The sequence below is a fragment of the Pituophis catenifer genome, unplaced genomic scaffold (assembly GCF_029215685.1).
Source record: "Pituophis catenifer annectens isolate HBS135680 unplaced genomic scaffold, rPitCat1.0.hap2 SCAF_2, whole genome shotgun sequence".
In the NCBI taxonomy this organism is placed as follows: domain Eukaryota; kingdom Metazoa; phylum Chordata; class Lepidosauria; order Squamata; family Colubridae; genus Pituophis; species Pituophis catenifer.
In genome coordinates, this window is record NW_027256882.1 from 163837706 (window position 1) to 163865096 (window position 27391).

The 27391-nt window shown below is 38.7% G+C and overlaps 1 protein-coding gene across 1 annotated transcript; it reads left to right on the plus strand.

Moving 5' to 3' along the window:
• Positions 1 to 7253: 7253 nt before the first annotated feature.
• COPZ1 (COPI coat complex subunit zeta 1) lies at positions 7254 to 27058 on the plus strand. Its single transcript, XM_070934953.1, is given in 10 exon segments — positions 7254 to 7275; positions 7278 to 7420; positions 21935 to 22003; positions 22661 to 22742; positions 23868 to 23959; positions 24371 to 24426; positions 25295 to 25372; positions 25856 to 25907; positions 26260 to 26298; positions 26906 to 27058. Coding segments are annotated over 10 exon segments (681 nt in total). The 3' UTR covers positions 26954 to 27058.
• The last annotated feature ends 333 nt before the right edge of the window (positions 27059 to 27391 follow it).

A 27391-nucleotide genomic window follows, 5' to 3' on the forward strand; every position in this document is an offset into this window, starting at 1 on the left:
TTATTGCCCCCACAAACTGGGTCCTCAATTTACCTACCTTAGAAAGGATGGAAGGCTGAGTCAACCTTGAGCCTGGCAAGATTCGAACTTACTTTAATTGCAGACAGCTGGTGTTAAATTACAGTGCTTCTGTCTGTTGAGCTAAACTAGGCTCCTAAACTATAATGACTTCTTGCTCAATGGAAGAACAGATAAGGGAACTATGATACAAACTGTGATTCATATTCTTTATGCTGCTCTTTCTAATACAGACTATGCCAAAGCTCTTTGTTTTCAGTAAGCAGTCTTTACCAAGAAACAACTGGTCATTTTAAAACTGATTTCATTGTACTCACAGATTCCTGACTCATAGATTTGGCAAAAAATATTGTAAAAATTTGGATTTTTTTTTTTTTTTTTGCCTCTAAAGCAGGCCATTCCATATAGCTACAAATAAGTTGGCTTGCAAATAGTCCCTTTATAATTTGAACAGAGTAGTGTGCAGATAGCAATGGCAATAGCACTTAGACTTATATACCGCTTCACAGTGCTTTACAGCCCTCTCTAAACAGTTTACAGAGTCAGCATCTTGCCCCCAATAGTCTGGGTCCTCATTTTACCCACCTCGGGAGGATGGAAGGCTGAGTCAACCTTGAGCCTGGTGAGATTTGAACTGCCAAATTGCAGGCAGCAGGTAGCCAGCAGAAGTAGCCTGCAGTACTGCACTCTAACTACTGCGCCACCGCACGCGGTTCATATGCTTGGGCTTTGGCTGTTCTTCTGGCATACTTACCCCAAAATATGCTAAAACTAATTGACACCATTCTTATCATTAACAGGGAACGCTGCATGCATCATGACCCATTTAAGATCGGTAATCTAGACTACACTTTATTTTACTAAAAAGCATTATATGAAAACCTTGATTGACTAAAGCCACAATAGATGGTGGAAGTCAATATATATGGACCAATCTGCTATTCGCTTTGGAATATGCAAAATTGGATTTTAGAAAAACAGTATGCAGCAAAGAGCTCAAATTAATGAAATGAACAAAAAAATAAATTGTATGTGAGACTAAGAATGTAATACCTTTGAATAAAGATAACCTGTTCTTGTAGAGTGGAATTGATAAATTCCATAAATTCTATAAATTCATGGAATTCATAAAAGAAACTAAAGGTCTACAGCAGTTTTAACGGTTTCATTTATGAAGGAAAAGTCTAAAATATGTGCCTGAAAATATGGGTTGATGTCACCTGTGGGTGAGTATGAATCCATAGGTTGCTGACAGTGATATGCTATGTTCCAATGGATAGTGATAAACAATTGGAGTAAGATGGGTCTGCAAAGATATGAAAAAGTATAGTGATTGGGTTTGGTATAAACTATTTTAGCTATGTTTTCTTATCCCACACCTTTAATTTTTTGGGGGTAATTTTTACTCCTTCTCTTTGTGCTACATAAAGCTCCTTACTCCAAAAGATAGTAGCATTATAGTATTATGGGAATCTACATACAGTGAAAATTAGATTTTTATGGACTAATTGAGAGTATTTGTTGAAGCCAAACCTCTGGTAATGAATTTATACAATGTACATTTTATGCAAATTGCATACTTTATATATAAATTATCTGTACTTTATGTAATATAAACACAACTTACATAAAATATATGAACGTCGCTTGGACTGATTCATCAAAGCAATCTGAATTCCATTGTTGTTGGTTGCTTCTGAAATGTGTTGCGTAAAACAGATTTTACAGATTATGAATATGTGTATAGAGTACTTAAGAAGGGGAATAGATAATACTGCGTAATACAAATGCATAATATTGTACAGTACAGAATACAGAGTACTGCACATATTATGAATGTGTGCATATCTTCTCTTTTGGGGAAAAAAAACCCAGGTTCCTTTACAATATGCCTGTGCCATATACAAATCCTCTGAAGGACTCAGATTTTGGCAGCATAGTACTGCAAAAGCATGTTTCTTCTCCGGTTCCACAAGATAGCAAAGGCAGGCTTATGTTTAAAAAGATCATTTCAGATTTTACAGTAAGTTTGTTACTCCTGTAGAGTTCATAGAAGAGGGAGGGAAAGAAAATGGTGGGCAGAAAGAATTGTTGTTTTTAATACTTTCCTATCCACCCACAGAATCTGAACTGGTCCTGACTGGAATGCAAACAAGGGCAGCATATCACTCAGAGAAGCTGCCCTTAAAGAGGGGGAAACCTCCATCCCCTCTATCCCAATACACATATATTAAATAGGCAGTGCTTTTTTATTAGGTTTTATGGATGCTGAACTAGAAAAAAATGTGGGAAAATAATATTATATCAATAGAGGGGAATATTTGTAGCTCAAGGTTGAAATAAGGGCTCCTTGGTGCTCTCTGGGTTTGATTGTTTTCTTGCAGACATTTTATTACCCAGACTGGGTAACATCATCAGTGCTGGTGAAGAGTGGGGTTTGCTCTCAATTTGTATTATAACAGCTTGCCTTGTCAATGTTGGCGAGAATAACCTTGGTGGTTCTTTTGTCTTTAATTTCAATCAAGGAACTGCCAAACAAGCTAAGAGTAAAGAGCCCAACCAAAGCAGTAGTGGGTTGCTACCGGTTCGCCCCGGAATTGGGTGAACTAGTAGCAGTGGCGGCGGGAGGCTCCGCTCACCTGCCCGGATGTCTCTGCACATGCGCAGAAGCTTCACACGCACGCACGTGCGTGCCCACGAGTGAACTGGTAGCAACGGGATTAGAATCCCACTACTGAACCAAAGAACCATCAAGACCTCACCCTACCAGCACTGATGATGTTACCAGGCTATTGTATGCACAAAGATGAATTGGAAAAATAATGAAATACCCACAGTAAAAGATTGGTTTATAAAATTGACAGAACTTGCAGAAAGGGTGAAGCTGACTAGTTTGGTCAGGAAAATACAATAAGAACTTTTTTAAAAAAATTGAATGCCTTATATGGACTCAGCAAAAGAAAGGACAGAGCTGATATTTAACTTTATTTATTTAACGAGGGATTAAAAAGGGTTAAAGAAAGGGGGGAAATAGCAAAATAGCAATTACCCAGTAGAAACATGGCTGAAGTCAAAATATGTTCATTTTTATTTTTATTTTTTCTTATTTCCTATCTTATTTTTTTATTTATTTCTACCTTTATTGTATTATGAGATTTTAATTGTTTTTAATAAACCAATGCTTTGTCTTGCATGTAAGCAGAAAAATGTAACACTTAAGTACATTTTTCTATTTGACAAGAGTGCTGCAAAGATCCCAATTCAGATCGTGAAATGGTTATGATTACAAATGCTTGTTAAAGTGAGAGGACTGGGGATGTGAAAGGGGGGCATTCTCGGTGTATCTTGTCTGAGTGTCTTGACCTGCAGCTTATGTCTTGACTCTCTGCATCTCGATGGAGCGTTCTTAGCATAACTGATCAAATGGCATGATGTAGCCTTCTTTTCTTGGTAAAGAAGAAATGGTGGGAAAGATAAGTTGGAGGTAACAACAAGGGAACCTAATTATCTGGATCTCCTATAAAACAATGCATAGATTGCTACTATTACTTTTTCAACACTAGTTGAACACAAAGTTATTTTTCCACACCATTTCCTTACCCAGGTGTTTCAGCGGGAAAGCAGGAAAAAAAAGGCCTTGATCTGAAGAACATAGTCAAACCAAGTTATTTTGTACTAATGGCAGAAAATCCATCAAACACTCTGCAAGGTCATAAACAATATTTGATATTATTTTAATATTCAGTCTTAAATACTGTTTTACGACATGCAAAATAAGTTGCCTAGAACAGGAATCTCACATTGCTTGTGAAGTGAGATTTTTTTACTAGCCCAATTTTGGTTTGCATCAGCTGCCAATAATGAGACATCACTGTTCTTCTCTATATGGTACACTCTTCACATGCATTCTGAAAATATGCTCAAATAGCCCCAGAACAAACTCTGTTTTCTAATAACTAGTTAAAGTTAACATTTTGCAGATAACTGGATTTTTAATTAGGACTATGTATTTTAAGCCTTGGCTGGATCAATATTTTAGAGAGATGTTATGTCAAACTCTTGGTTTTTCCCTTCTGTAGAAAGCATGGAAAATACCGCCAACAAAATCATGGTTGTTTAAAGTAGAACAAACACTCTTTTTTAAATATATTGTGCAATTCAGTTCTCTGAACTTCTTGCATTTTGCAATCTGGAATATACAATATAGTTGGTAAAAACACAAGCTATTTCCATTTGCCCACCAACTCCTCCCTTTCTTTCAACATCCCTATTCAGTAAAAAAATGCCAATTATTCAAGTACCTCAAGCAATGAAACACAAATTTATAGCTCATGTTATGGTATGGTCTATTAAGTGAGCCACAATGGATCAGGGTCATATAATAGCACTCTAGATCATAATCCATGGTTGAATGTTTATACTAAACTTCTACTACCAATGACTGCAAGATGGCCACAAAGAGTTACTATTGTTTCCATCTCATTGCTACTGTTGGGGCTCAGCCCAGAACTCATAGCTTTAATTCCATCACACTTTGAGGCTTTGTGCATTCTTGTATCTTCTGTTTTAATACTAAGTGTAGCCATTTTGGATCCCTTAACAACTGTACCACAAAAAAGATGAGAATTAATGCAATAGGTATCTTCAAAGGGTCTTGCTTTATTTCATATGCAATTGCCTATTTATTGTATCTATTCCTCTAGATATCATTTAGAATGTCTCTAATTGTGTTTTTAAATATATGCCTAACCCTAACCTCATTTCTTTCATGATCTACGGTATTATCAGCACTTTTAGAAGAGTCTTTTGCTGTAGAGTTCTTGGAAGCGAAAATATTCTAAGCTTTTAATTTTAAGAGAGGAAAAAAGTAAAATGGACAGTTTACCAACCTTGTCCTGGACAGGATGGCAAAAGGAAAGTTTGCCATTTTCAGCATATAGGCAAAACCTTGCTTAGCCTACCTAGTCTACTTTAGCAAAGATTCTTATTTCCTCCTTTTACCTCTATGGGATTTTTTTCAATGGCAACTCCCTCACAGTAAAACAGATCAACTTTTTATCGATGTGTTGTGCTTTCTCATTCCCTTATGTTGGAAGAAATGTCCATCTGGGGTTCAGTTCCAAGTGAGAAGAAAGACACCGGAAACATGGAGACTGCTTGGAAAGATGGTTTAATGGTGGACAGGACCACATGGGGTTTTTGGGTCCTGGGCAAAAAAAAGCACATGGTGTAGAGAGAGGGATATATTTATACACTTTCTTGGGCCTTAGAGTTTCCTGTTCCTGTACAAGAAATGTATCCCATTGGCTGTCAGACTCCCAGGGGGCGGGGATCTTAGCTAACTTTGTAGGCTGTCTGTGTCCCAGGCCTGGTTGAATCTTGCTGGGTGATGTAATGAAGGGGTTTTGGGCAATTCTTATTATGGCTTAATGGCTTTGTCTTTTGTATTGTAGATTAACTGGCCCAGCCTTTTGTCTTGCAAATAACCAAAGTATCTGCCGGGGGTAGGGAGCTGGGGCTGAGCTTCTGTCTTAAGATTTCTATTTCTCTTTTAGGGAAATATTCTGCTTTTTAATATTTCCTAGAATATTTCATTTTTCTAGGAGAGGAATGGGTGCTAATTTCCTACACTTAGCATATATAGCCAAGAAAAGTAAAAACTCTCTATAAAATGGGGGGGGGGGGAACAGGTAGCTGAAATTCATCAGACATTGCTGAGATAGAACTATTTCCCCTTCATACTAATTATAGCAATGATAAATAGATAATTGTCTAACAGAAGACATGCTTCTGAGGGACTTTCCTCTGAAATTAAAATTGGCCCTCTGGTGGTTATTTCTACATAGAGCTCTCACATGTCTCCTTGAAATCATCTGCCAGCCATCTGCCAAAGCTTTGCTGTTACCGATAAAGAGAGCCAGTGAAGCATAGAGGTTAAAACGTGGAGCTAGAACCAAGAGGCTGCAGGTGCAATTACAACATGAGCCATGGAATATTATTACAGAGTGACTTTCGGCCAGTCATTTTCTCCCAGTACAATCTACCACTCAGTGTCATGGGGAGCAGTAACAGTAATAGAATTTGAAGGGACCTTGGAGATCATCTAATCCAACCCCCTGCTCATGCAGACCTATACTAGGGATTCGAACCGCTGAACTGCCGACCTTTCTGATTGACAAGCTCAGCGTCTTAGCCACTGAGCCAGGAATTGAAATCCTATGATCAGTCAGGGCATAAATCTAATACAAATAAATCTGATTTATTTCTCTTAGAATTTGAACAGAAAATGTTACAAAAGTGTGAACATTGAAAGACCGGGTGAAATATTTTGATCTGTTCAGGCATGGTCTGAGAAATGCCTTTCAACCAAGCTTACCATTGCAGGCAAGAGGTTACATGTCATCAGTGTTGTGAGAAAAATCGGAATGAAACATGGACATTGGCAATATTTGCAGATAGGGCAAACACCAATAATATTATATAATTCCGGATATGAGAGAAATATAACATGAGCATCTTTGACTTTGTAGTATCCTCATTAAAATATGCTGATTAAGTATTACGTAATATTAAAGTATATACTGTTTTTATACATTTCTTGAACTTTGGTAAACTTTAAATCAATACACAAGAGGGAGGAAACAATGACGGAAGGAATATCCTGATGGTACTTCGTGGATTTTAAGAGCAAGCTTTGGCTGATGAAAGTCGATGTCGTAACAAATGCTTTCGCCTTTAAAATGCCACAAGTCTCTTCGCTGCCACCAACGAACACTACTTTCTCCAGCTCCACTTTGCTTGCTCGTCCGTGTGACTTCTTCCCCAAACTCCCAATATAGTTGAAAATCCTAATAACGGGATCATTCCAAAGGCTTCCATTGAACTTCCGTCACAACCCTTCATACAACCTCCGCGTTAAAAAGCAATGAAATCCCCCCTTGAAAACGAATAAAACTGTATTTCCCCCTTTGCAGGAAGAGATGATCTTTCTACGATCACGTGATCGCATTTGGCCAATAATTATCTAGGGCCGAAACGGCCTAACCGCTTTCTCCTTCACCATGGAAACAGTCACATTCTTCCGTTCCCCGCCTTCCTCGACATCGATCCGTGGCAAGGTGAGCGGCAGCTTTTTCTTCGAATCACAGATGAGGGAGGGTCTTCAAGGTGCATCACGCCCCACGCTAGAAATTCGCAAAAGGTAGCCTTGGCTGAAAAGGAGGTAGGAAAACGGGATGCGCAGGTTAGACGAGGAAGAAGCGACTTAGCCAATGAGCGGTCGCTTAGAAAGGTGGAGGCGTGGTCTAAGAAACAGATTGGCACGGAGCCAGCCAATGCTGGGCAGCCGCGGCTTGTGCTCCACGTCGGCATCGGGGCGACCAAGATGGAGGCGCTGATCCTGGTAGGAGCCGGAGGGGCAAGAGAGGGGAGAGGGAGAATTGCTGGGGTGCGCGCCTGTTACCATGGAGACCGGCAGGTGGGCGGGGCGGAGCTAGTCGGTTGCTGCTGGGGTGCTTCTGGGCCTGGGCTTGAGCTCCTTTGGAGGGAGTTCGGGCCCGGCCACCCGTGGAGACGCAGGGAGGCTGGGCCGGTCCGTATGGCGGAGAGGGGACGGCAGGCTGAGGGTGTGAGAAGCTCCAGGTGCTGCTTGACACACCAGCCAGGATGAGACAGAGCAAGGAAGGTCCCTTTTAGAGATTCTCTGCTCAAGTAGCAGAAACGTGGGCCAAATCAGCTCTCTCTTTTATAGAAAATATATATATATATAAAAATCCAGTGGTTGCTGTTCCATCTATGGATTTCATCAAGGAAAGAACAAAAAGCCGAGTTAAGCCTTTCGTTCCCATTTCACAGATGGATAAAGTGGGACTTCCACTGAAGGAAAGCACTCTTTGTACTCTTTATTTCTTAACTGCTTGCTGTTGACCTGACTTTTAGGAGCAGGAGATATTTTTTTTCCCCCCCACAGAAATATGTTTGGTTACAGAACTGCCTCTTTTAAACCGGGAGGTTGTGAAAATAATATTTCCAAGGACCTTGGAACTTCTTTGGGATGAGCTGCAAAAAACAGCTGGCTCTGAATATGATCTGCAATCTGCATCAGAGGCATTCAGAGTTGCTACAAGGCCACCATAGGACTTACCAGGATTGGTTGGTGTCTTTGCGGTATTTGTAAAATTAAACTGAAAGAAAACTTTTATGCAGGTTTGTTCTGATGCCAAAAAAAAAAAAAAAAGCTTATGCTCATTCCATAAGTAAAACATAATCAAGACTCTAAACCAGCCTTCAAAAGCATTTTCAGAAAGCGCTGCTATATTAATTTACTTATTTGATTTATCAAGGACAGTGTGTAATTTTTAATGTATAAGGTACAAAGCATATTCACTGTATTTTATTCATCTGACCCAGTTTCCATTTTGGAGCATGTGCCCCTTTCAAAAGCCAATAAATCTTTATCCCATGAAAGAATCTCTATCTCTGCCCCAAACTTTTCAGGGCATCTGGAGAGTACAGTACCTTGATATCACAGGAAGACAATTGAAGTCTCCAATTCAAAGTAAAATATCTAACTCTCACTTCGCAGAGGTCAGCTTTTTAACAGCTACAGGACAGATAAAAATACAAGTGAACAATGGGAAAAGTTTCCTGCTGAACTTTTTCCCATAATACATCTACACTGGAGCCTACTAGAAAATGATAATCTAGCCTTTAACAGATGAGAAATAGCAGCCCTGCTCAATCCAGTCAAATCAAGTCCAGAAAATTATTTATTTTGATCATATTCCTATGATACACCACAAATTTTACAAAGAGTTCTACCTCCTGTTACCATTTATTGATAGATTAGTGATGAGAAACCTGACGACAACATAACTTTGTGAAGTTGAGCAAATAATCCTAAATGCACTTGTTGGGAGTATGTTTCACTTGAAATCAGTATCGCTCTTGTTCTTTTCAGAAGGGTTGTAGTGAAATTTGATTTTCCATGAGTATGCAGCATATATCTTGTAAAACGTGGAACATTAAATGTTCACTGACTGCTGGCTAAGTATCTACAATTGTACCACAACATGAGTTATTATGAAATCACATATGCATCTCATATGTTTGTATTTGAAATTTTGGAATCCTGTTTAGCACAATTTTAGTTGAAGTCTTGACAGCTTCTGGAAATACATCCTGCTGAGAGTAACTTTTAGTTGGAATCTCTGTGCTTTATAAATTGTTTTGCAGGCTTGGGTCGAAATATTGGGGTACTCAATAAATTCCCCAACCCTGTGGTGTTGGCCTTATTCTGAACAATGGAGAACCAGTATGTATTCATCTCTTTGTCAGTCAGCCACATTTCAAACACATTACATGCCATTAATACAAATACAAGATCAACAAGACGCTCTAAGGTGCTTGATATTTTGTAGGTGCTGGAATATATTTTCATGCTTGAAGAGGAAAATATTATGGCATAAAATTGTAATAATAGATGGAATAATTTATAATTTGTAGCATTTGAAGACATTCTGAATCTGCTTCTAATATGACCAGCTACCTCATTAAATTTTATTTTATGATTTTCAAATGTTGATTCTTCTGCATCCCAACCTCTTTTTCTTAATATTTACTATACTTATAGTGAAATTAAAAATACCAGAATTTATCCCCGTGGTCTAATACCATGTTTCCCCGAAAATAAGATTCTGCCTTATATTTTTTTGAACCCTAAAATAAGCACTTGGCCTTATTGCCATGCGCTCAAAAGCCCGATTGGGCTTATTATCAAGGGATGTCTTATTTTGGGGAAAACAGGGTAGCATTAATGCTGGGAAGGTCTCCTTTTTAGGGGGCAGCAGTTACAGTTTTTTAAAACAGGCTTAGTAGATGTCAGATATGTGAGACAATAATGAAAACCTGTATCAGATAATGTCTCAAAGTAATGCAAAGGACATAGAATTAAAGAATGATAGGACTAGGAATTTGTCTTGGAACTCATGATTGGCAAGTCTTGGCAGTAAATTTAAGTGTAGGTCAAATGCCTTTGAGTCAAGTTTGATTTCTGTTGATTTCATGGATATAACCATATAATATTCTTGACAATGGGGTGGAAGTAATTTTCGAGGTGGAGTAGACTTTTTTTGACTTCCTATTATAGCTTGCAATTTCTTCTAGTGGTCTAGTGGCAGGTCTAAGAACCTGCCAACCCTGATCCTTCTTAGGATCCAAAAGTAGGCAGGTGCCTCTACCTGTTCTTATTGAACAGCAGGGAGTCAGAAATTCTACTTCAGATCTCTTAGCAGAATTTTTAAAATAGTGGGTTGTCTTGCTCTGGCTTAGGAGAACAGTAATACACAGTAATAAAAATGACAATTAGTATCAATACAAAAATTGTTTTGCAAAAAAACACACCTCCTGATGGAGTTCTTTTGGGTAGGGATGATTTGAGTTGTTTGAGAAACCAAGATGTTTTTAATGATCTCACATTCTTTTCCCCTTTATTGTTGCCAAACATTTAACTTTGCACTTGGGTCCAGTTGAGGTTTTCTATGAGAAACAGATAGGATGAGGTGCAGAAATTAGTGTTTCTTATAAACACCTATTCTAGCAAGCAAACTATTGAAGCATTAGTGGGACGTTGTAACATAAAATTGAATGGGATAGCTAAAATCACAATTATTTGCCAAATATTGAAGATATTTGAAAAAATGTAAAATAATGTCACGCTTCTCGCTATTTTTATTTCTAAATAATTTTTTTTTCTGAAACATGTTAGTAATCTGATGGATTTAATACTGTTATTTTTACATGACTCGATAAATATTCTGTGAATGCATCGATTTATAAACAAAAGCTCTTTGGGTCGTCCATAATATGGGATGGGGTCAGGGGTGGGTTCTACTTACCTTTACTACCGGTTTGCAGCAGGGCCCTGTGCGCTCGCTTTGCTTGCGCGTGTGCGTGATCTTCTGCGCATGCGCAGAAGTGTTTTAGTGACATCGGGGTTGGTGGGCGGAGCCTCCCGCCAGTTTTACTACCAGTTCTATAGAACAGGTGTGAACCAGGGGCAACCCACTACTAAATGGGGTCCTGAGAGTAAAAAGGTTAAGAAATACTGCTCTGTAGCAGTTATTCTCAAAAGGAGCCCTATGGCCCCTGATGAAGTCATCCTGTATTTCTAGGAAGCCACAGAGAATTTTTAGAAGTATTCAAACTTAACAGCAAGACATTTGTCATAATCCTCACATTTCAGTATCTCTGCTAATTTCAGCAGCATAATCAATGAAAATCGCTATAGTTTATAGTACAATATATGATACAGATTAATAAACAGTGCATACAATAAAGTACCTTCAGCAGTGACTGAGGGATCACAGAGGTAAATGAGGCTCAGAAGGGTTCCATGAGCAAAAAAATAAGTTGAGAACCCCAGACCTGGAATATAGAAATAATATTCAAAACAGTCACAATAGGTCAAAGAAATGGGGCTGAAAATAACAATGCAATTTAAAAGAAGCGAGTGCATTTAAAAGTTACATGGTTTTAAAATAATTGTCGATTGCAAACTTAAAATGAGCCATCAGTGTGCTGTGTCTGCAAAGCAAGTGAATTCTTTTTTAAAGGTTCTGTGAACCTGAAGCCTACTTTGCAAATCACAGAAATAATTGTTGTACTCTATTCTCCATTGGTCCGACCTTACCTCAACTATTGTGCTTAATTCTAAGTACTATGCTTTAAAAAGGATCCAGGAAAAAAATTCAACCGGAACAGAGACAGGCATATAATCAGGGGACAAAAAAGTGTAGGCCACTATGGGAAAAAACTGAAAGATGTTAAAAAAGGATAAGGAGCAGGGCAGGGGTGGGTTCTAAATTTTTTTACTACCAGTTCTGTGGGCATGGCTTATTTTGTGGGTGTGGCTTGATGGTCATGTGACAATTATTTAGGATTTAGCAGAGGTACTGGTCTACCAGGCTTCTTAACTGCTTGCAGAGCTATACCGGTCTACCCATTTATTTTTGCAGGCATCGGTCTACTCATTTGTTTTTGGAGGCACTGGTTTACCCATTTATTTTTGCAGGCACCGGTCTACCCATTTATTTTTGCAGGCACCGGTCTACTCATTTGTTTTCTTTTAACACTGATCAGCTGTAGGGCGGCCCTTTGAAGCCCCACAGCAAGAGTTTAAACAGTTTTTTTTTCCTTATAGCCCATCAGCTGGGACTCAGGAGGCAGCAATAGATTGGGGGTGGGGCCAAATAAAAAGTAAGAATAATGCAGGGGCAGCGGGGGGGGGGGGCAGAACCGGTTCGGTGACGTCATATCGTCACCGCTACTGGCTCGGTGGAACTGAGCTGAACCCACCACTGGAGCATGGACATGACAGCATTCCTGAAATAGCTTGAAAGGATGATGTAAAGAAGCAGCACAACAACTTTTCTTTCTTATTCCACAGTACCAAAATTGGAGTAATAATTTTAAGATGGAGAAAGTCAGATTCCACTTGAAAGATAGAAAAAAATTCCAGTGAGTAAGAATAGTTGATACTGATACCAGTTATCCAGGAAACTGGTGGGCTCTCCTTACTGTGTTCATGCTGCATGTCTGGGATGCTGTAATTTAAATTCCTGAACCAAGCAGGAATCCAACTTGATGGTCTAACAGACCTCTTCCAACTCTGATTCTCTTACTCCTCACCTGGATTATCCAGAGATAATGGCAAAGAAGATTGGTGTTTGAGATGGAAAATGAATGTTTTTGATTTTGCTGGTACCCAATAATGCTAGCTCTTCTTTGAAAAAAAAAGTGGGCTGATTTGGTTGTAAACTTTACACAGCAATGTTTCGAGAACCTGCATTAAAAGGATGCACAAGGTCAGTCTCTTATAAACAGTAGCTTCATTTATTGATTTATAAAGGATATAAGCCATTTTGGTTTCATTACCTTCTGTAATCTTAAACTCTGGACTTGCTGGTGTTATACCCACTTCTTTTAAATTAGAGATGTACTGCCTGAGGCTCAGAGTTACTTGTGCCTGCAGAAAATTCCCAAACTTGCTATCACATTATAACTTTTAATGTGGTAGGATAAGTGATTAAATACATAATTAGAAAGTAATCATGGTAAGTATAATTAATTTCAATTAAATATAAATGAAATGAAAGTTTCTGGTGTAGCCCCATCTATTCCTTTTTGTAATATATCCAAGAAAAAGTTGGGCACCACTGCATCTATGTTAATGTGCATTACTTCAGTGACTTCAAGACTTGGTAAGGCTAAATGGCTCAGCTACTAGCCTTTCCTGCTTGTTTAACTGAACAGTATTCTGGATTTGTGCTTCAATTTAGTTCTAAACAGTCCTGAACAGTTTCATTCAGTTTAAACTAAATGGTTTAGAGTGGTATGCTTTTAGTTATGTAGCTCACTAAATGACTCATTTTATTAAATGTATGTCCTCCTTTCCCCTTGGCAGGCTACAAAAGGGTTGAAAACAAAATGAAAATAGCATGAGGATTTTTACTTTTTTATTTGTTTTTACTTGTTTCTGATGCACGTGATGCCGTATCAGGGATTTTAAGTCTGTTGTTTCAAGATAATCTGACCTCATGGAATGCTATGAGGTTAAAATAGGAAAGATTTTTTTAATATTGTCAACAGTGCTTCTTGGAGAAAAAATGCTCCAACATTCTTAATTATGCATAGAGAAATTGAAGTTGCCTGCATGTAGTCCATTTTGAATCTGCCTTTTTTTACTGTATTATGATGGTAACTGACATTCATGTGAGCAATGTTTTTATGTAGAGCCATTACATGCTAAAAACCTTAGTCCATTCAATATTACAGTACATCTGTCAGGAGGTTGTTTTGTTATTCTCATTTTATATTTAATTACCTACCGTGTTTTCCCGAAAATAAGACCCTGTCTTATATTTTTTTGAACCCCGAAATAAGCGCTTGGCCTTATTTTCAGAGAGGTCTTATTATTTTGGGGCGCGTGGAGCAAGATGGGGCTCCTCTTGCCGTCTTATCTGATTTCCAGCTCTGCGTTTAAATATTTTCGGGGAGGGCTTATTTTCAGGGAGAAGCCTATTTTCGCGCATGCACTCAAAAGCCCGATTGGGCTTATTATCAGGGGATGTCTTATTTTCAGGGAAACAGGGTATGGTTTAATATCACTTTACAAAATTACATAAATAATCCAGAATTAAGTTGATTTTGAATTTTTAAAAAGAAAAATTTTAAATTGTAAGTCACCTTGCAGTGAGATGGACAACAAGCAAACTTAATAAAATAAATAAAATATTAATGTTCAAATACCATTTTGTTTTATTTAGGTTGTGGGAAGCAGATGATTCTTATCCTTCATTTTGAAACTCTGGGAAGCTAGTATTCATACTGGAGTTTAAACTGAATGTTTCACTGAGGTATTATATATCTCTGTCTGGAGTTGGTATAATCTACTTGAGACTATGACGAAAAAGAAACTGCAGCTTTTTAAAAAAATGTCTTGAGATGCAAAGTCACAGCCTAGAAACTGATTGAACATCTTAATAAAAATGGGGCCATGGTATGGTCTCCTTAGAGATCTCTTAGGCTATTTTCAGACATCTTTGTGCCGTGTGCATGACGGTAAAATCGATAATGTGCTTCAGTTACATCCTGACTGAACTGTTCTAACATGTACTGGGTGGGACAGTTTTTGAGAATCATTACATTAACCATGTTAGAACAACTTTTCTTGGATAAAATAATATTGCTTCCTGAAGATATGGTTTGCACTTTGATGGCTAGAATTGGTTGGCAGAACTAAAGATAATATATCAACTACACACATTTTTGGCAAGATCTATACTAGGCATGGTGACACAAGTGTTTTGCATCCCTGTTGAGCAGCTCTGACATTTTCTACTTCAAATTGCTTAGAAAAAGTGATCAGGAACCTCAGTTGGTTCACAGTGTTGAACATGGTGCTTTTAATAAGCTCCATCAACTATTGAAGGCACAATTCAGTGTGTGTTTTTAATAAACGACAAAACTCAGTATGTCTTGGGATCAGAGTGTCTGGAAGATCATCTTCTTGCCTCTGAGAGGCTTATCTGGGTATTAATATGTTCAGAAGAGGTCCTTTTTTGCATTACACCATCATCTGAGGTATGTTTACTAGGAATGTGAGAGGGGACTTTCTGGGTGACAGATCTGAATCTCTTGGCCAGGACAAGGCAGTTTAACTAAATCACTTGTCTATTTTGATAAACAAATAGATTTTTATTCAGTCATGCGGTGGGCTTTTAAGCTATTCACAGAGGGATTAATGGATGCATGCTGCATTTTTAAAGAATATATGTGTCTTGATTGACTTTTATTTGTTACTCTTTATATTTTACCATCCGTTTTCATATTGTAAGCTGCCTTGAGCTATTATTCCTATTATTGATAATACGAACATAGTAGAATATATTTCATCAATGAAATAAAAGTTGCCATTTCTCCCCACCCTCCGTTTCTAATAATGCAGATCAGGGTGTTTTGCAAGACAAAATATGAAGCACACAAAGCAACAATGTTATACTATCAAAAGTTAATAAAGCTACAAACCTAAATTCCATGCATTTGAGATGGATCTCGGCAGGAGTTATTTCTGAGTGTCAGTCACATGAGGTTGGATTATAAATATTATGCATAACCCCACCCACTCCAAAAATCCTTCCTAGTGCTTATCAAAGTCAATTGTTCACATTCTCAAAAGTGGAAGGATTTATAAAACAACTTTCCCTAATCTGATGGATTCTATAATGGCTCCAAATGGCTTTAGGGCTATGAATATCATGGGGGGATTACAGAACAAGATTAGATTTTCCTGAATTGAACTACTACCGTGTTTCCCCAAAAATAAGACCCTGTCTTATATTTTTTTGAACCCCAAAATAAGTGCGTGGCCTTATTTTCGGGGAGGTCTTATTATTTTGGGGTACGTGGAGCAAGACAGGGCTCCTCTTGCCATCTTACCTGATTTCCAGCTCTGTCTTCCTAACCCTAACCAGAGGAAATGGCGGGGACTGGCTGCACATGCGTTTAAATATTTTTGGGGAGTGCTTATTTTTAGGGGGGGCTTATTTTAGCACATGCTCTCAAAAGCCCGATTGGGTTTATTATCAGGAGATGTCTTATTTTAGGGGAAACAGGGTAACTGCAGTTTAGATAGAAAAAAAAATGGCCAAACATCATCATCTATAGCAGAAGAGATTTAACGTTTGAGTCTCTTATGAACAGCAGCATTGATAGTGTTGAGGAAAAAATGCAAGTAGTTTATTTTGCTTTTGAAAGTGTGTCACTTTTTTCACATTGATTACCTAACTTGGAAAAGATATGAGTTGGGTCCATTTGATTCTAACAATATCTTCTCATCTTTTCATTACTTTGCATGTGGGCTCTATTGGCTTTCTGTAAATTTCAGTGGAAATGGCTCTGCCGCCTCCATGCAGCTTTCCAAATGTCTTTTGCAAATAAAACAAACATATATAATTCTTCCTACCTTCTCTCCCTTTCCAAACAGTCTCCTTCCTCAGGGATCTTGGCAGCTGTAAAATCTTTGTGGCAGTATTGCTGCTATTGTGCTGACCATCTGGGCTACTGCACACCTAGTTTAATTGACTGAACTTTAATTTATTGAAACTTCAGAATTAAATGATCAGAATAAACTGTGCAGTAACTCTTAATGTCTTGTTCAAATGGTTGATTGCTCAAGGCAGCCTTTGGCTTGAACTGGAAGGCTTCAGAGAAAAAAAATATGCCACTTCTGGTCTTCCAGTTAATGCTCATTATAGATTTAAACTTTATTTAATTGTTTTCTCTCCAGTATAAACTAGTCTCTTTGCTAAAGAGATGTATAAATTCTACTCTGATACATATATTACTTGGTCTGCTGTGTGGAATCTTGGGTGGTTTAGGGGTGGGGAATTTTTGGTGGGTGGGATGTGTCTTGGGATTGTCATATGTGTTGGGCTTGGTCTCTGGATGTTATGTGAATTTCGTTGTATGGGTATACTGTGTATATACGTACAATGACAATAAACTTTATATATATGGTGAGCATCTGTTTTTCTCTTCCTGGAAATAAAACTAATGTGAGTTCCAGTCATTTGTCCATATTTGTGGCAGCATTCAATCTGGATTAGATCAGGTAACTGAATATTTCTCTGATGTATTTATATTAGTCATTGGTTGCATAGCTTTAGATATTTGTACTGTTGTGCAGGGTGGATAAAAATCAATGATCTTTTTAAAAAAATCAAAAAAATCAGATTTTTTAAATTTAAATCGGATTTTTTTTATTTTTATCGAATTTATTTTAATAAAAAACATTTGGGGTAAAAATCTATCGTAAGATAGTTTTCTATTTAAGATACATAAATAATTTAGTTTATTCAGCATGAAACGGAGCTTAGTTATGTAGCATGAGGTTGTATATTCTGCAACACTGGGACTATCGGTGAGTCAACAGTGGGTCAAAGGAGAAGCAGAGATGACAGTTGCTCTTTAAAAATTATGATTTAAATCGAGTTGATTTAAATCAAGCCTTTTTACTAGTGATTTAAATCATGATTTAAATTGTGATTTAAATCAACTCGATTTAAATCAAATCCACCCTGCTGTTGTGCTTGCAGTTTCTAAGAGCTTCAGTGCAGAATTCATCTTGCTGCAAAACGGGGATCTCTCACATTGAGATCTATGCACATAAATCTCATACGAAGTGAAATATTACAGAAAGGGAGGAAAATTCCTGTAACACTTCTGCCTTTTATGTTTGTGAGATGAATTTGTGCATGTGTGAATAGGAATGAAGAGAGTTAGAAAAACATTTGACTTTTCTCTGTTGTTGATCATTTCTCTCTGACAATGGATGATCCATAGAGGAATTCTGAAATATTTTTTTCTCCACCTTCCTATGGAAACTTGACAGTTTCTTCATGTTTCCCTCTTCAAGCAGAAAACCCTTGCAATCCCAGTCTTTGCATCCCGTTTGTTTATAGCAAATTATTCTGGCAAATCTTGTATGAAAGCATGTGTTCAATCGACGAAGAAGTTAGCCTATCAAGCTTGTTCTCAATGTTGCTTTACATGACTTGAAAATATAGTTTGGAACAAGTATGATATGATAGCAATAAATCATCCAACATGGCTGATATATTGGTCTTCTGATCTAAGAACCCTCAGTAATTGCAGAATTCACTGAATTCCGTAGATAATAAAAAGCCTCTGCATTGAGAATTGTTAAGTATTCCCAGCCCCATATGCCCTGAAACAATTTCTTAAGTTCTAGTTCTTTGGGTTGCCTAGTAACAAATATGGGTCCTGTACAAGCAGTATTGCTGGACACTATAGGACTGGAGATAATATTCAGCTTGTTATTGAATACCATGAAATGCAGGTAGGTTGCTCTGCAAAAGGCTATCATTTGCAAGAATCTTGATTATCACCTGTTTTAAATTCAAGACTTCGTTTTGTGATGGCTTCAGGCTTAATCTTAAGAAGAATAGTGTTGCCCACTTCCATAGTTATCAGGATTCCTTGTTTCATAAAACTTAGGAAAAAGCATTCTCCCTGCTTCCTTGGCCTTTAACTATATCAGTAGCACAGTGGCTCAGAATGAGGAATCAGGTTTAAGCTTGGTGTGTGCGGGTCTGTTCCACAGATAGTCTTCTGTTCCCAGAGAGGACCTGTTGTAGCGCTTGAGGTGAAGTTCTGTTATACACTTTGACTGTGGCTACATGGAAGTCAGTGCATCACAGAACTTTGTCTCGAGAGCTTTTCAGCATCCATCAGGGGAAAAAATGGCTCTCCTCTGGCCCTTTCTCTCTCCAGCTTCACCTCAGGAGGCTGTTAGGAATTTGGGGAGCTGATTTATGCCAAGCCCAACAGTTGATGTTTGATAGGATTTTTATTAAGCCTATCTTGAAGCTCAGCAGGAATTTTGTCTTGAATTCTTCTTTAGGCAGAGGATATGCTCCACCATGCAGCTACAATTTTGTCTGAATCCTGCTAGAATATCCCATTGAGCTCTAAACATGGCAAGAAAGAGGTCCATGTTTCCCATAATTTTGACCCTGTATGTCAGGATTGAGCTGGAAAGTTTTATGTTGCATATTGACTTACGATGGAAGCTATAACTGGTCATAGCTTTGACAAGCTGATATTCGACTGATCCACATTTAGGTAGTTCTGCTATTGAGTTGAGAGTGGTACCTTCACTTGTTTTTAGCCAAGGAGCAATTTGCAAAATTGCTCCTTGACTACTCAAAATTTATGGTCTTATCTTACTACTTCTCTCATAAAAAGGCTGAGGCTCCAGGAACTTCTTAAAGGTGAAATTTTTGCAGGTACAACGGAAATCCTCTCTTCTTTGCAATTATTAGAAGATTGTGTGCCTCTGCTTGAGAGAAGTAGAGAGAAAAGAGGGAGGGACAATATTTCTATCTCCATTGTATAATCCAATTCAAGATAGATGGTTTAGTGGGCAAAAATTTAGTGGTCTAAAGCACCCTGTTATTAACACAGCTGCCTGCAATTACTGCAGGTTCGAATCTTACCAGGCTCAAGGTTGACTCAGCCTTCCATCCTTTCTAAGGTAGGTTAAATGAGGACCCAGTTTGTGGAGGCAATAAGCTGACTTTGTATAAATATACAAAAGTATGAAGGCTATTGCTTAACGCATTGTAAGCCGTCCTGAGTCTCCGGAGAAGGGCGGCATATAAATCATATAAATCAAATTTTTTTTAAAAAAAATCCCAAACGTTGATATGGGAAGGAGGTTTACATAATATAGTACATTGAGGTAAGACGAGTCTGTATTCTGGAGGAGTACATTGACTATGTAATATTTTGCCTTGCCATGCATGTCTCTTCTTTGTTCTTCATTTGGAGTTTCTTACAGGCCTGTTTGGCCTCTTTGATATTCAATAAGTCCTCATGATGTAGTAGCTTCAGTGCATCTTCTTCACAATCCTTCGGAGAGTCTTCCAGTGCCCTTTTTTCTTATTCAACTGCCTGGTGCAGTTGAAACATTCCACGTCCCCTAATTATTACATTATGGTTGGTCGCACAGTCAACCAGAGATTTAGACTGGAGGGTGTTTTTACCAAGGGTGAAATGCTCCCGGTTCAAACTGGATCGCCTGATCCGGTAGCGATGGCGGCGGGTGGTTCGGAGAACTGGTAGCAAAAATCCCTGCGCCCCCCCCCCCCCCCATGCTCAGCTGAGTCGTATGATCATCAGAGGCTTTTTTTTTTTTTACGTTTAAAAGCATTTTTTCTACAACCTCTTCTGACGAAAAAATGCTTTTAAAAGCTTTTTTAAAAAAAGCCTCTGATGATCGCGCGGCTCAGCTGGGATCGTCAGAGGCTTTTCAAAGCATTTTTTTCTGCAACCTCTTGGCCGAAGAGGTGGTAAAAAAAATGCTTTGAAAAGTCTCTGACGATCCCAGCTGAGTTGCCTAATTGGCAGAGAGGCTTTTCAAAGCATTTTTTAAAAAGCCTCTCTGACGATCTCGGCTAAGTTGCCTGATCACCAGAGGCTTTTCAAAGCATTAGAAAAAATGCTTTGAAAAGTTTAAAAAAAAAAAGTTGGCCACGCCCACCCAGTCACATTACCCCCCCACCAAGCCACACCCACAGAACCAGTAGTAACACATTTTACATATCACCCCTGGTTTTTACCCACCTATTGAACCTTTCCCCAAGGACCTGTCACAGACAGATATTATTGTTTGATGGTGTTAAAGGTATCATCACAGGATATATGTAAGTGCTTTCAAATATAGCTCCTTTTGCAATTGACTGGTGGTGTTTTTGCCAATGCCAAGGGCATTCATGTGATGTTTCACATGTTTTCAGTTTACACCCAAGGCACCTATGACTATTGATTCTACCTTTGCTTTCTTTTGCCACAGTTGTTCTATCTGCAGGTCTTTATAGTTTGTGATTTTCTCCAGTTGTTTCTCTTCTGCTACCTCCAGGTACTGCAGCATCCACTGTCCAGAGGTTTTTTGTCTTTCTTATCAACAATTGTTAAGGGTGTTGAATGGCAGGTGTTTGTCTGTCTGAATTCTAAAGTCCCAGAGCACTTTAGCGTCTTCATTTTCTACTATTTGTCTATTTTATAATCCCACCAGTTCTTACGTGTAGGCAAATGGTATTTCTTGTAAATATTTCAATGTACCATTATTGCTACTTATTTTGTCTTTGTTTTTTGTAATCAGACTGTGGGAGCTCCTTGCAGCTGCTGCTATTATTATTATTATTATTAATAATAATAATATTATTACCATTATTATCAGTAGTAGCAGCAGTAGTAGTAGTACCGTAGCAGCATTTAAATTTATACGTGCCCAACTCCCAGCAATTCTTACTTACTGAATGGGCTACCAAGTGACTGTATTAGACTGAACAGACTGTAAGTTATGCAGACCTGGAATGACATATTGTGACAGATTTATTTCATCAGTAGATCTATATGTGTTCTTCACATTATAAAATGGTAGCAGACAAAAATGTCATTTGATCTCCGACAATTCATCCCCTTAGAGAAAAAGAAATGAAGTTTCTAGTCCTTGTGAGGGGCTATGTGAAGTTTGAAAACATAGAACTATAAACCTTGGAATCAGACCCACAGTGGTCAATGTGAACATTTCAGGGTCCCTTACTATGGTTTTAATTTGTTTAACTCATTACTATCACAATAGCTGAATAAAATTTGGGACACAATATAGATTTCATTTCACCTCAGCATCTACATACTGTAGTTTTGTTCAGTGTGACAAGTTATGATGGTGATGCTGTGCATCTCTACACCACACTCTGGTTAAAAAAACGAGTTGCACTTGGCATTAATTGAGTGGGACAGTGAATGTGTACCTTTTTTTCCTCCCCAGGAACCATCTCTCTATACAGTGAAAGCCATTCTGATTTTAGACAATGATGGAGACCGTCTTTTTGCTAAGGTAAGTGACGGGGCCTGTAAAGAGTGGAAAAATTCCAAGTTTTAAGAAGAACTCAAACCGTAGCTCCAATTGCAGGGTTTGCCTGCAATGCTTCCCCATTCCCCAAATCTGCATCTATTGAAAAATGTCTGGTTTAGAATTGTTTCTTTTTTTTTTTTTGCTTCTTTTTTAATGAAGCTATCACATCTTTTTCTGCCCTAGTGTATTATCTTGAAGGAAATGTGTCTCTGCAGCTACATTTGATTTGGGTGGATAATTTATGAGATCTTAGCTCAACTTCCTTCTACCCAGATTCAAATGCCTTATATCTGCCTCGGTTCCCCATTTGTAGAAAACAAGGAAGTGCCTGTCAGGTTTATTATGATGGAAAAGAAACTTAGAGTACCCTTCCACACCTTATAGATGTGGCAGACTGTGCAGTTAAATGAGACATGAGGAGCCATTGGCCCTCTCAATATTCTTGAGTTCATAATTTACATTAACTCCCAACTAGCATGTTTCCTGGAAATGGTGGTCTGACCATATCTTACAGGATCCCCTGCTCCTGATTTTAGTATATGAAATTGCCTTTAGCATGATTGTATGTCTCATTTGAACCTGACCACTTGTTTTCTTTCCTTGCCTCTCAGCTAATCAGCCTTTCTTTTCCCGTACTAGTATTATGATGACACCTATCCCACCGTCAAGGAGCAGAAGGCGTTTGAGAAGAATATTTTCGGCAAGACCCATCGGACAGATAGTAGGTTTTCCATGGATCATGATTTACCCATTATTTTTCAATATTTGTTAATACATTCCAAAGGCCAGATCTATACGAGTGGGAAAAACCAGAATTAATGTGTTCAAGAAAGTTTTAAGAACATTTTTAAGAACGCTGTTTTTTTTTTTAAGTTCCCAGGTTATTTTTAATTTACACTTCATTTTTGGGAGAAATTTGTTACATCAAGGGTAAGCAGTCCATGTAGCTCTCTTATGAGAAGAGATTGAGTGGGAAGGTTTGGCTGTGAAAAATAGAGTGTGAGGGAAAAGATGTCAGTGTTCTCTAAATTCTGGAAAGTGGCTGACTTAGAAGAAAATGAAGATGTGCTTTCCATTGTCTTAGAGTGCAAGACACAGAATAGTGGTCTTGTTACAGAAAGTGCATTTGGGTTGAATGTCAGGAAAATATAGTAAAAACAGCTTTACAGTAGAACCAGCCTATTCAAAGTGATGGTGGGTTCTTTTTTATTGGATACAGTCAGTTGGGTAGTAGTCCATGAATAGAGCATTTAGGTCTAAGGCTTAAATGTCTCCTTTGAATTCCATGAGTCTACAGTTTTCTTTGAAAAAGAAAATTCTTTAAGAGAAACGAGGTCCACTAGCATTGTCCTACCTATTCCCTAAAACCCCCTCTGGATTTTGTTCAAGGTTCAGTTTTGAAACAAAATTTTCTTGTTGATGCCCCCTCCTATTACATAAAATCAAAAACTCATATTACATGACTATAATAAGATACTCCTTTCAAATTTCTTGTTTCCTGAGAACACCCCACATGTTTGTGCATGTGAGCTGATGCAGGAGTGTGGATTCATGCTACACCCTGTAACACATAATTTCTTTATGTAACACTAATTGCAAATCGGTATGAATATAAGTATTGATAGGTTATTACAGCAATCTAGTTTAAACATTTTTTTAAAGCAAGAGCCAATTGTTTCTATAGTGTAGATTCTCCCAAAAGCCTGCAATAACTGGGGCAACATTTTCTTGTTAAGCAGCTTTGGAAAGTTAAGGGTGGCTGTACTATATCAGAATATCATCATTACTCAGGATTGGAAATATAGTTTAGTTTTATTTATCTACCTCCCACCCTCTCTTGTTCCAGGTGAGATTGCCCTCTTAGAAGGCCTGACTGTTGTTTATAAGAGCAGCATAGACCTGTATTTTTATGTTATCGGCAGCTCCTATGAAAATGAGGTATGTTATTCTAGGAACAGCAAAGCAACTGTTTGCAGTAGCATCACTTGTTTCAACCACGCTGACTTCCATATGAAGAAAATGTTGTTGCCATCATTGTTATACTGTATGATGGCAACCTTAGGTTGTGTGAAAACTGACTGCAAACTGCAAAATACTGTCACTGTTGACCTTGGACCGAACGTTGTGGCAAGATTGAATCATTACCCTCTCTTATTCCATTTTAAACTGAGAACCTCATATATATTTAAGAGAAAGGACTAATGGCACACAACATAGATGCACAAATCTGGCACACCATGACTTGGGTCCCTAGTGACTTGTAGCAAAACACCAATCTTTTGGGTTTGGGCCTTTGGGTCATTGTGTATGCATTTATGTTGATCATATGGATGTGCTTTTCCTTTGCAGCTGATGCTAATGGCTGTGCTCAACTGCCTCTTTGACTCGCTCAGTCAGATGTTGCGGTAAGACGCTCCTTATTGGCTATAGCTGAGATGTATGGGAGCTGAGGTGCAAGATGTCTACAGGGAAACTCATTAGAGAGGACTGACTTCCTTTCTCAGAAATAACCAGATTTTGATTAGATAAGCCTCTCAGGATGTATTCTTGCAACTTGTATTAATAATCTGGAGTCCATCTGTGGATTTGCATGTTTGAGAATTGGTAGGTCCACCATGTAGGGCAGGGATGTCAAACTGGCAGCCCACGGGCCAAACGCATCATGCGCAGGCCACGCCCACCCCAGCTCCGCAAAGGCAAAAAAGTCGTGATACGTCACGTGACGCAATCAAGTTTGACACCTGTGATGTAGGGTTTTCAGGGGGTGGGAAAGCAGGGGCTTCAAGCTACTAGTGGCTTCATCTATAGCAGAGGTCTTAAAACCTGGCAGCTTTAAGACTTGTGGACTTCAACTCCCAGAATTCTCCAGCCAGCTAGCTAGCTATGCTAGCTGGAGAATTCTGGGAGTTGAAGTCCACAAGTCTTAAAGCTGCCAAGTTTGGGGACCCCTGATCTTGAGCTACTTAGTTCCATGTGCCTCAGCAAACTCAACTGAACACTGGCTGCTCTGCCCTCCCACTCTGCTTTTCCTCTATCGTATAAGCTTTTTTACGTTTTGGGGTGAGAGGAGTGGCATTCCATCTAGATAATTTATTTGCTTCCAATGGTACCATATCACGGGCTGAGAAACACCATGTTAAAATAAAGGGGGGGAGGGGGGTGTTTGTGAGATTTCAGTTTTGAACCAGGTCCTGATCCTTAGAAACTTTAAGAGTCTAAAATGGTATCCAATGCCCTAGTTCCACGCTCAGTAATGTTCGGCATCTCTTGCAGAAAGAATGTGGAGAAACGAGCTCTCCTAGAGAACATGGAAGGCCTTTTCCTCGCAGTGGATGAAATTGTGGATGGGGGGTGAGTCCAATGTCTTTAGAAATCTGTTCATGCTCAAATTAGGGTTTACCTGTATATGGATCTTGTGCATATCTCTGGACAAAATATGCATTCTCAATGGTAAGAAATGCCTTGGGTTGTTTTGGGAAATATCAGTCTTTGTTACTCTTGCCACCCCTCCCCTTCCAAGAGCTATCAGAGAATGTAGTTCAATTTGTAGTTGAAGAGCTGTGGTGGCGCAGTGGTTAGAATGCAGTATTGCAGGCTACTTCTGCTGACAGTCGGCTGCCTGCAATTTGGCAGTTTAATTCACACCAGGCTCAAGGTCGACTCAGCCTTCCATCCTTCTGAGGTCGGTAAAATGAGGGCCCAGGTCATTGGGGGCAATAGGCTGACTCTATAAACCACTTAGAGAGGGCTGCAAAGCACTGTGAAGCTGTATATAAGTCTAAGTGCTATTGCTATTGCTAATTTGGTGAACAATTATTTCTTTCTCTCTTATAGGGTGATTTTGGAGAGTGATCCCCAGCAAGTTTTACATAGGGTTGCTGTACGTGTAAGTGACCCTTATCTGACCTTTTCTTTCTTTCTTAGCCTGTCCAGCAGGCAGGAGCTTTCTGACCCAATTGGCTGACAGGCAGAGGCAACAGTTACTTAGCTTGTATTTGCAACAGATGAAAGGATGTCACAATTCCATATCTTTGTCTGGGATTGTCTGCAAGTGGGATGTAATGTTATGGAGGCAGGGGAAGAGAAAGGATGCATTCTTGATAAGCAATTGGCCTAAGTGGCAAATTGTTGTCCCTGCTTTGGGGACAGAAAAGTAGGATTCCATCAGATCTATTTTTCAGAAAGGTCAATGAGATATTCTGCATCCCACCAAACAGAGTTCCTTCTTCCTATTTTAGGGGGAGGATGTCCCTCTCACAGAACAGACAGTCTCACAGGTATGTCTTCTGGTCAGATTTTTTGTAGTATTTTACATTTTGCGTGATATTCTCTTTCCATATACCTGGCTACCCTTGACTCTTCCTTCCGGTGAACCTTTCTTGAATTTACACTTGAAGACATTGATAGATAGTGTGCCGCTAACATCCTAGGGATATGAGGGCAGTTGCATCACACAAATGCGAGCTTTGAAGCATGATGCAGAATTGAATGCGCAACTGGTCTTCGCTTTCATTTCAGTGATCCAAACTTTGAATTTTTAGACTAGTTGAATAGCCCTCTTCCATTTGATGCTGTCCCACTGTGGGATGAGCAAAGTTGTTGTAACTTGGAAATACGATTACAGAATTTGAAACCCCACAAAAGATTTTCATCAGTCAGTTGTGCTTTTGACAAAGTGGACTCCCATTTTATTTTATTTAGGACTCGGGATTTGCATTTGCACTGAATGTGCATAGATACTAGATTTGCCCTTCTCAGCTTTAGTTTATGTCTCTGTGTTATGAACCCCTCTTCTGAGATATTTTTCTGTAAAAGACTTATGTGGGTGGACAGTTGTGTAAGAAATTCATGTCACCACCAATGTTTACCTTCTTCTTTTTGCAGGTACTGCAGTCAGCAAAGGAACAGATTAAGTGGTCCCTTCTGCGATGAAGAACCATGTGGGATCTGCTCCATTGACCTGCTGTCTCCAACTGAACCTCCTGTCTGTTTGTCTTGCACTGACCAAATTATAACATGACCACCATTTTTGACAGATTTCTAGCTATTTGCAAGTTTCATTGCTCTCCTATTGATTATTATAGTGCTATTATATGGGGAAACGCTATTCAGGGTTATTGCACAGATACATGATATGTCAAGAACAGTCAACTCAGTTCATTTTAGATGTTAGTCTCCCTCCTTTTTCCTCTGTAATCCAGAAATACAGTTATTTATAATATATTTTGTCCAGTTTCTTCCCAGTATTACCACTAGGATAAAAGAAAAGCATACTAACAAATGTTTACATTTATTTATTAACCAAATTTATATAGCTGCCCATCTCCTTCAAAAGGACTCTGGTTGGTGCACAACATTAAATAAAACAGC